Source organism: Anticarsia gemmatalis, chromosome 4, assembly GCF_050436995.1.
Source record: "Anticarsia gemmatalis isolate Benzon Research Colony breed Stoneville strain chromosome 4, ilAntGemm2 primary, whole genome shotgun sequence".
Taxonomy (NCBI): domain Eukaryota; kingdom Metazoa; phylum Arthropoda; class Insecta; order Lepidoptera; family Erebidae; genus Anticarsia; species Anticarsia gemmatalis.
Window position 1 is genome coordinate 3,882,078 of NC_134748.1, and position 11,141 is coordinate 3,893,218.

The following is an 11,141-nucleotide window of genomic DNA, read 5'->3' on the forward strand; positions in this document are numbered from 1 at the left end:
TTCTTCATGTCAATGGTTTTTAAAGTTTTAGATACCTCCAGTTTTCCAAAAACAGTAAATAAATACGAGTAAACGTATTATTATGTATATGTATTTTATAATTAGAATAAGGTATATATTCAGAGATATATTTCGACCAAAAGTCGGCAACGGCAATGGCGTTTAATTTTAATAGTGAGCCTTCATTACGATTTGAATGGATAATTTGTGTTCAGCTTCTTCTTTGCTTATGGACGGCTTGTCTAGCGGAGACGCACCGTATGATTTTCAACAGTATGTTGTTTTATTAACGTGTTATGTATGTATATGGTATATTCTAGTAATATATCCAAATAAAACTTTTTTTCTTCTATCAATCAACAATCTTTTAAGTAATTTAACAGTTGTGACGGTACTTTGAATTGAAACGTCGTTGTGGTAGCGCAATGTAGTACCTACATTTCATATATCAGCATTTAATAAATGTACTTTGAACGAAATCACCTTTTGTTTTTCTGTAAAGCAAAAAATACTTGTCCTGTTATAATCTATACTAATATTATAAAACTATATGAAGAGTTAGTTTGTTTGAACGCCCTAATCTCAGGAACTACTGGTTTGAATTGAAAAAATATTTTTTGTGTTAAATAGACCATATCGAGAAAAGCTTTAGGCTATATAAAATCACGCTACGGCTATTAGGAGCGGAGTAGCAATGAAAAATGTTACAAAAACGGGGATAATTATGAGTAATGACCCATTCTCTCTTATGTGATGCAAGTAAAGTTGCGCGGGTCAGCTAGTTACTTAATAATCGATACTAATAAGATTTTTATTATTTCTTCGCCAAGCAATATTATTACATAGCCCTTTTATTTGGCTTCTCATTGACCACTTTTGCCCACTATCCTTTTTAATAATTACATATGTTAGTTTAATTCAGTGAGGTTAAAGTGTTAGTATTCAGCATATTATACTGCAATGTAACAAATTAAATAAATTGTCTCCTGTAACAGAATTGTGTGCAAATTTATAATTCTAAATTGATGGAGTGGAAAAGTTTTAGTTATTTATTTTAGTTATACCTCAGTGGCCGGATCGACGCCAAGCAATCTATCTTGTATGAGGTTCTAGATTCGTGGTCCAGGATCGAAAATAGCTTCCTTGACTTCTGGTTTGCTCAGCTACATTGCTTTAGTTCACAACTGAGATGCGCATGCTGTAGCGCCATTCTCTAAAGTCAAATCAGAAAAAATATATTTTCCGGTTGTCCATAGACCATTTTCTGGTGCTGATTTGTTAAAAACACTGACAAACCGTTCTTTTTGTTATCCAATGTTTTGAATAAATTTGTTATCCCGTCAATAGATTTGTGAAAGGAATAGAAAGAATTCAAGTCTAGTACAGTGTCCAAAATAAAATTATATAACCTCATACTAGTTTCAAATGTTCCGTAACTAATTTATCGGGATGACGAGCTAAGGTTTCAACTATGTGGAAGTTGGCTTCCAGTCTCACCTGATGCAGCTAAATACCAGTATTTTACACTAGAGGCCGCCCGTGACTTCGTCCGCGTGGAAACCCTTCCCGTGTAAATTCCGATCACTGGGGAACTCGGGGATAAAAAGCCTTTGGGTTATTCTGGGTCTTCAGCTACCTATATACCAAATTCCAGTAATCGGTTCATTAGTATTTGCGTGAAAGAGTAACAAACATCCATACTTTGTTACAAACTTTCGTATTTATAATATTATATTATACTAGCAGACCCACGCAACTTCGCTTGCGTCACGTGAGAGAGAATTATAAGAGAAAGTTTTCCCCGTTTTTGTAACATTTTTTATTGATACCTTGCTCCTATTCGTCGTAGCGTGATGATATAATAATATAGCCTATTGCCCTCCTCGATAAATGGATTATCTAACACTGAAAGAGTTTTTCAAATCGGACCAGTCGTTCTTGTGATTAGCGCGTTCAAACAAACAAGCAGCTACAGCAACTCTTCAGCTTTATAATATCTTATTATCTATACTAATTTTATATAAGTGGGGTAGAGCGACTGACTCTCGCACCTCCACAACCCAGTTACCTGGGTTATAATACGATACCCCTCGGTAAGACTGGTTGTCAGACTTTCTAATGCTTCTGACTACTGATACTATTTAAATAGTAAACATGTATCATAATAAATGCGATAGAAACCTCAAAATTCAGTATACCAAAAACGTTACAAGAAAAATTAAAGCAAGGTATTTTGTGCCAAACTATTGCCGCACACATATTCGTAGGCGCTATCCCGTATATTAATCAAAAAACATTTAAAATTAAACGCAAAATATCCCTCGACAAAATCTGGCACAATTTATTTTGGGATTTAAGGGGTTTTAATGTTTTTGTGTTTAAACTGTTATTTAGTAGGTATTCATTAACAAAAAATATAAAATAGAAGAAAAAAGTGAGAATTAAATAGATAAATGAAATGCTATAACATTTCATAAAGGCGCTCTTATTGCAATATGTTTAATAATATGATTTTGATATTTTTATCTATTTCGAGACGAGAGAGGAAAAGGTGATCTGGTGTAAATAATTTCTACCACGGCACCCAGTTTCATTGAACAAGTTTAATAAACCAGGACTTTGTTTAGCTAGTGTTTGCAAAATACATTGGGTACGTAAACTCTCTATTACATCACTATTGTAGCCCAATGGTACGGATAACCGGTCCGGGATCTCCGAGGCACGAAGGTCTAAGGGCTTAATTATTAACTACTGAAAATTACTTGACAGAAAACTCAGAAACAACTTACTGGGTTTACTCGGATTTCGAACCTTAGACCTAAGCCATTCGCATTCACTACCTTTCGCGACACAGAGGCAGTCAATTTCTAGAATGTTCTGTAGTATATGTTAAATTGAATTCTAATTGTTATTGTAATTCAGCACGCGCTTGCACCAGATTTAAATACAATTTTAATACTACACAATTGTTTGAATAAATAACACTATTCTACCTATTCTAGATTAAAAGTTTCCGATACTAAAAGGAAAGGAGACTTTGAATTAATAAAATCAGTATGCAACCAGTGTTTTAATCTTACTACTATTTCTATAATTAAATCATACATTTATTACACCTTAAAGTAAAAAATCTTAGTTTAAACTTTATAATACTATATTAATTATAATTATTTACAAATATAGAAAAACATACAATGTACTTTAATAAAACTACAGTTACTGGTGTGCCCACAAAGCTTGCCGCATTGCGATGTTGCATTTCAATGCTGATCTTTATATATAATATATAATTCTTCTGTAAGTGTGTATGTCACTGAACTTCTCTTAAACGACTGGACCGATTTTGATGATTTTTTTTGGGTGTGTTCAAGGGGATTTCAGAATGGTTTAAATTCACAAAAAAAAAATTCTCGCGTCACAGCTTTCGTTGCCATACTCCTCCGAAACGGCTTGACCGATTCTTATGAAATTTTGTGAGCATATTGAGTAGGTCTGAGAATCAGCCAATATCTATTTTTCATACCCCTAAGTGACAATTTTTTTTTTAATTTACATTGCAAAACAACGTTTGCCGGGTCTGCTAGTTTATAATATAATTTAGAATTCATTTTATTCTGATCGATATCAATTTAGAAACTACACACATTTCAATTCACATTATTGAGCATATCTGTTTCAGGAACATCCAACAAAGTTTACTAAGTTTGTAACGAAATAAAACAGTTTTGTTTATGCGATTAAAACATAATGTCCCCAAACGTAAAACTAATTGTAGAAATTATTTCGTAAACATCTGTGCAACTGCCTCTTTGCCGTTGGTAATGTACCACTACTGTTGATCATGAGGCCTCCAGTTCGATTCCGGGGTCGGGCAAAGTACTATTGGTATTTTCTAATCTATACTTAAAAAAATATTTCTCAATATTACCCTGAAGTTTGGTAACGTGCCCGGTAAAGTATCCTTATTACATGGGATTAAAATTATATTAAAGACAAAACGTGGGTGTATTTCATACCCAGATTTCTGCCTATGCCTTCGGGTATAACAGGCGTGATGATATTTATATACATATGTATGTATGAACTTAAGCTAAAAATTTTCATAATCAGCTAAAATTTTTCCTCAGAGCACTGTCGTACATCACACGCCTCTTGCACGCAACGGTGTAAATTTTTTGGTTGATTGTGTGTAAATAGCATCTAAGTCGTGGTCTTTAACGTTCCATACAGGATGTGAACCATCACCGGATCTATTCACTCGTTTCTCTATGTCCCCATCAGACACAGCTTTCAAGTCATAAGCCCAACCAATTTTGGCCATTAGATCAATAAAATACCAAGAAAAATTCAGGCTGTAACCACCGAACTCTCCAGCTCTGTAGTCCCACGGGAAAGCGTGATGGAAGTTATGGAAACCTTCCCCGCACATTACCATTGAGAGGGCCAGACATTCCGTCGGGAGGATACCTTTATCATATGGTTTCATTCCCCAAATATGTGCTGCAGAGTTTATTGAAAATGTTGCGTGTTGTGAAAGAACTAGTCGAAGAACGCTGGCCACAAAAAATGCTGTCCAGAATTTCTCGCCCCAGAGCAACGGAACAATGCTCGGGAAACCAAAGCAAAATAAAAGCGCCAACGGTATGTAGTATCTGAAAATGAATAGAATGTGTAATAATAAAATAAGTGAATTCCAAAATGCCTCTACTGTCGTAGTCTTACGTTAATAAAGGAGATCATCCATTTTGGGCCTTTTTTCAAAGTGCCGGCCAACAAAAAAAAGTGGCATGTATCGATAGAGCTAGTCATTTGAAGCAATAGTTAGTATGGCACGAAACCGGTAGGATTGCTTTGAACCGAGTTATACAGGTTTGAAGATTCATAATATTCAAACATTAATTCATTTCTGAAAGATCTGTGAAACGTAAAATAATGATTGATTTTGCTAGAATTAACTATCTAAAGCAAACGACCACTCTGAAGTTGATTTAAGGTCGTAAGCACACGTATCAACTCGGAAGCGGGTCGTCACCGTATCAACTCGAGCTCATCAGTATTATTTGTATGTATGTAATTCCCTACTGTAACACACTTATCGGAATCGTTATGTGATCGCCCCGGCTCACGACCATAGGAGTGGTTCGTATGCGCATTATGCATACACCAGCACCCACGGTGAAGTGCGGGGCTATGTGCAAATTCCGATAGATTTGTGGGCATACCTTCTAAACCGCAACATGGTTCCCTATAACAATGGCCCTCATCACAAATCGTGCCCGAAGCACAAAATATTGTTCCACATGCCAATGAGTCGGACATAACAACCCAACGGCAACGCTCTAGATGACCTCTTACCTAGACGATGGTTTGTTAGTTGCACACAACCGAGGGTGCGGCCCCTTAGGTGCGAGTTTGATTCCCCCGGCGCCTCAATGCGTCGCAACTGGACTGGTCACTGGCGACTAGCGCAAGGTCAGCGCATCCTCCCTTAGCGAACCCAAGGGGCCGCACCCTCGATTGTGTGCAACTAACAAACCATCGTCTAGGTAAGAGGTCACCTAGAGTGTTGCCGTTGGGTTATTATGTCCGACTCATCGGCATGTGGAACAATATTTTGTGCTTCGGGCACCATTTGTGATGAGGGCCCTTGTTATGAGGACACATGTTGCGGTTTAGAAGGTATGCGCGCCTTTATATCGGAATTTGCACATAGTCCTGCACTCCACCCTGGGTGCTGGTGTATGCGTAATGCGCATACGAACCACTCCTATGGTCGTGAGCCGATCACATAACGATTCCGATAAGTGTGTTACAGTAGGGAATTACATACAAATAATACTGATGAACTCGAGTTGATACGGTGACGACCCGTTTCCGAGTTGATACGTGTGCTTACGACCTTAAATCACCTTCAGAGTGGTCGTTTGCTTTAGATAGTTAATTCTAGCAAAATCAATCATTATTTTATGTTTCACAGCACTTTCAGAAATGAATTAATGTTTGAATATTATGAATCTTCAAACCTGTATAACTCGGTTCAAAGCGATCCTACCGGTTTTGTGCCATACTAACTATTGCTTCAAATGGCTAGCTCTATCGATACATGCCACTTTTTTTTGTTGGCCGGCACTTTGAAAAAAGGCCCAAAAATGTATGGAGCGTGGATGATCTCCTTTACTGTAGTATTATATTATTTTCCGATGGATGAGGGCGGCCCAGGACCGGTCCTATTGGCGCTCGATGGGGGAGGCCTTTGTCCAGCAGTGGACGATTCCCGGCTGAGATGATTATATTATTTGGTCATGATGGAATAAGAAGAAATTTTAGTGCCATACGATAGTTCGCTTCCCCTAAGATACATATTGGGCAAAGGAATATTGTTCTCGAAACGTATCCTTTGGTGACAAGTTTTGAACAGTTATTCAGTAATGCGTCTAGCTCTACCGATACGATCATTAAGACTAACTATTCTCTTGCACCCAAGTAGTGATAAAGAAGGCAATATAGATACATAAACTTACTTATTTTGGAAATACAATAATGGCTGAGACTGAAGGTCTTTCATACTGATGAGCCGTCCTTGAGAAACCACCTCAGTCGGCTTCTTCATGAGCGCCCAACCGATGTGTGAGTAGAAGAACCCTCTCTTTGCGTTATGAGGATCAGCGTCAGTGTCACTGTACTTGTGGTGTAGCCGATGGTCACGCGCCCAGTGTATGACGGAGCCCTGCAAAAACAGATTTTGATGAAGAATTCCCTGTTTTGTAAAATACCAATAAAATGTTTTATTCTATTAATTTACACACACATTTTATGTTGGAAGGTGAAAGTTTCGTATTATTGTGAATTGACAATTTATTTTTAAAACACTCTCACAAAATTAGTATTCTACATGCATTATTGTCACGAAATATTGCGTAGTGAGACTATTTGTTAAGATTTTTTTAAAGGATTTTTAATTTACTGAAGGAAAATTTTGACTTACCTGGAAAGTTATGGTACTTAGAGCCAGCAATAAGATTTGCAGTGGTTGTTTCGCTTTATATGCTCTATGTGACCATAGTCTATGAACACCCGCCGTTTGGCCCACAAGTGATATGCAGTAAGTAAACCACGCTTTAACAAATTAATAATAAAACTTTTTTACAAATGTTATGTAAACAATAATCATAATTCTATAAAAGTTCCATGTTATCTAGGCCTATGATGGTGACAGTGAATTTTCAAACTAAGCACGAAATGAGTACGGAAACAATCTTTCTGTGTTCACAAATATACGATTTAAATAAAAAGATAATCTTGTCGTAGTGTGACGACCTTAACCATAAAATAGGAAAACACAAGCAAAAATAATTGCACCGAAAACAAAATTTTATAATTAGTATCCCGTACCTACCTGAGCAAGGGTCTACTCACGGAAGAAGTTGGGCTTTTTAACACTATCCCACTTTTGGGCAAGAGTCTTCTCTTAGCATACAAAAGCTAGTACAATTTTTCAATGTTACAGTCAATATTAAATAAATCTTTGAGAGACTTAGAGCCTGTGCTAGGGTAGCCCTGTCTTACGATTCTTCAGGTCCTTTTAGACTAGACCATTACAAATATACTACTTAATTAAATGAGATCAGTTTTTATAGGATAAACAAAATATGCAGAATTAATATTTAAAATAAAAAAGTACCTACCAAATAACAAAGTTGACCACATAGCACTCGTAAACGCTAGATAGACGGCGTATGGAAAAAGCACGTGCAGTGTTGCTACGGGAGCAACATTTGCCCAATTAAGATCCCACTTCAACAGTTTGTCTGATCTATCCATTGTTTTACTTTGTTTCACAATATGACTTTTATCTTCCATACTTCCTTATACTGTAAACTGAGATTTCCTTTCACTTTAAGATCCGTGTTCTTAACTGTCTCACACGTAATTTGAACCTCCACAAAATATGTCCATAATATAAAGTAAAATATGTTAATTTTTTTCATTGTTGACAAAATTAACATTATAAATAAATCATTGATTTAAGGTTCAGTCCAAACACGAAATTTGGTTTTTACGGCAATTACATAAACAGCACCACATTAAATACTATGACTTATCAAAAAAAACTAACTTAACTGAAATAATAGTTATTCTCTGATAACTTCAAACTCAGTTTTTTAGTACCTAGGCCACAAAATGTCGAGTAAAGAATTTAGACTAATAATAAACTTTTCTAGTGTGTACGTATATTTAATATTCTCACCAGTAACACGGAGTTTGGTAAGGTGCCCGGTACACGCCTATATGTACGACCGTTTTTACGAGGGGACTAACTAATGCCATCAAAAACATCCTGTAAAAAACCCCAAGTCTCGCAGCTCAGTCTCTCTGCCGTAAAAAGTTGTGAGATCTATGTAACACCAAGTCGATTAATCTATTTAGTCTCTACTTAAAGGACCTTCTGTCTGTCTTAAGTTATTACATAAGTTATTATCATGCCAAGTCCGTGAACAAGTCGACTTATTTGTTTTAAACGTAAAATATTTTTAATATTGGCATGATGCTGAATGCATGATCCTGAATGAACTTTTGATGATCGGTGAGTCAGTGAGTGACAAAATTCTGAAACTTTTACAAGTTATCATTCTTAAACTACTGGTTCAAATTGACTGAAATTTAAATATACAATCACTGATTGGTTGCTGAAAATTCAAGCTTCCTGTTTTATCCACAACGAAATTATAGGGTGGTCGAAAATAGCCTGAATTGCTTCGAGAAAAGGATGGTACGGCCGTGCCGCTTTTTTTTGCTCGACTTGCAGATAATAATAGATTTAATAATAGCGTAATATTTCGCTCCCCTACACCTTTAAGTATAACAGTCGTGATATTTCTAAATTATAACAAAGCTCGATCATTTTATATATCTAACCGAATTTGTGAATTAACATAAGTTTCACGCGGTAAATATAATTAAAAAAATATATTATAGAATTATTATGTAGCACGTTGATTACTGGGCCTTAAATTAGTCAATTAGTGACTGTACATTTGAAACAACTATTATTTTTCACTTATGGGAAAAAACCGAACAGTTTTCCTTATTATTGAAGACATTTGCTCGGAGCAACGGTAAATAGTACCACTGCCATTGAGTATAAAAACAAGAACCTTGTTATTCACAGGCAGATTTGAGGCTCATTTATGCCTGGTTTCTGAGGTACATTTAGCGGTAGTTTATATTATATTTAACAGCGTTTTTTATATGCATTTAAACGTTATTGAATAGATAAACTACCGCTAAACGTACCTCAGAAACCGGGGGTTAGTTATGTTTTACATTTTTACGGTTAAAAAACGTCTTGAAACTCAATAATTTAATAACTACTTAATATTTACGTTGTGTGTCGACTATGTTGTAATGTAACACAGTAATTAGCGTTTAGGTATATGAAATTACCTTGGATAGTTTGGTAGTTCGATACTGTAGAAAGTCACCCTATTTTTTCTATAGCCAGTACTAACGAGTATTATGAAGTTGACATTTAAAGTATACTTTACAGAAATTGGTTCCTGCGGCACCCGCTAGGGGCGCTGAGCAGATTATGACACAACATTCTTTAATATGGAAAAAATGTACTTAAAATATTTATAATTTTACATGAGCTGATTGCCTTTGTTTCGCTGTCGGCAGAGTAACCGACTGCTGATCATGATTTCTTGGGTATGATTCCCGAGTAAGAAAAGTACTATCGTTAATTTCTAATTTCTTTTAGAATATTTCAAAATATGCTATTTGCCAAAACTTAAATAAATTAATGTGCGGAAAAATATGATTAGTTGCAATTTGGTAAATAAAACTACAATCTTATTAAAACTTCTAGGAAATAAAAGAAATAAATTATTATGTAAATTCGGAGCCCCCGTTTAATGTTATTTATGTCGTACTTACTTTGACAATATAAGTAAGAACTACAAACCTTATTTATACGCCAGCCCTAAAATTTAATTCCACAGATCAGATATTTGCTTTGTATTTTCAGTTTCAACAGGCACTGTTGCAAGAAAAAGAACTAAGTATAAAATGAGACAAAGACAAGTACTTGCAACAGACAACTATTAAATGAATAAATAAACTAATTAATAATCGTTATAGTTAAAATAAAATGCCACGTGCTGAATATTTTAAAAGTAATTTGCTATTGATTGGTAATTACAATATCCTAATGTATTTGTAAGTCCCGTGTACCGGATCCGAGCCTCGTGACCAGAAGTCTCATGCACTTACGCGCGCACTGCATACAATATCAATACCTACCTAAAATGAAGCTTAACAACGCAAAACTTAACGATTTAGGGGCTCATGAATTAATTTCAGATAACTATCTGCTAAATAAATTCAGAGGAAATATATGAAAATATATACAACTGTCAATCTACCTGATAGTACGCATGTACGTATCTAATAGATATTTAAAAGTTGAGAAATTTTTAAATGGAGTCAGCTTATAGAACGAGTAGAGACATTAAAAATAGCTCTCTCTCTCTTCAAAAACATACTTAAGGAACAGAAATCTGAATAACGTCATAAAAAAGTATCATCAGTGAATCATTTTCATTAATTATTTTTTCTATGTGAGAATTTAAGAAATTATAAGTAAAGTTATAAGTATTAAATAATAAGAGCTAATTTCACAATTTATGGATAATTGTTGATAACTGTCTATGTGACAGCAAATGTATGAAAGCTAGTTTCAAAATTCCTCCTAATCACCTAATACTTATTCAGAAATGGTGAGACGCTAAGAGTCGCATTGGTCCGTTTTTGCAGTGACAAAAGTTTTCTAAATAATCATAATTTTTAATCATAGGGGTACATAAGTACCCCTTTGAGTCTTTAAGCCCTTAAGTCTTTTTAATCATAGGGGTACATAAGTGATTGACTGATTGATGATTAAAAAGACATGTTGTGTATGAGAAAACGAAATATACAATAAATTAAGGGTATAAAGTGCAATCAAACAATATTTTGTCAGTTCCGAGTGGGAGTCGGACCCACAAGCTCTTAACGCAGTGGTAGCAGCACTCTGACCAACACCACTATAAAATCTCATACATTGGAAAAATAAAACACTCAAGTACTTAAATGTAATATAT

The 11,141-nt window shown here is 35.3% G+C and overlaps 1 protein-coding gene across 1 annotated transcript; it reads right to left on the reverse strand.

Moving 5' to 3' along the window:
- Positions 1 to 4,141: 4,141 nt before the first annotated feature.
- On the reverse strand, positions 4,142 to 7,821 carry LOC142987842 (acyl-CoA Delta(11) desaturase-like). Its single transcript, XM_076136781.1, has 4 exons — positions 7,686 to 7,821; positions 6,986 to 7,116; positions 6,522 to 6,727; positions 4,142 to 4,652 (listed from the first exon to the last, which is right to left on the reverse strand). Exons 1-4 carry the CDS (start codon positions 7,819 to 7,821, stop codon positions 4,142 to 4,144), a joined length of 984 nt encoding a protein of 327 aa, XP_075992896.1.
- Between the last annotated feature and the right edge of the window lie 3,320 nt (positions 7,822 to 11,141).

Coding starts and splice junctions, on each gene's coding strand:
- LOC142987842 (XM_076136781.1), bottom strand. CDS start 7,821: ATGGATAGATCAGACAAACTGTTGAAGTGGGATCTTAATTGGGCAAAT. Junction 6,728..6,985: donor TAAGTACCATAACTTTCCAG/GTAAGTCAAAAT, acceptor CTGTTTTTGCAG/GGCTCCGTCATACACTGGGC. Junction 4,653..6,521: donor TTATTGTATTTCCAAAATAA/GTAAGTTTATGT, acceptor ATTCATTTTCAG/ATACTACATACCGTTGGCGC.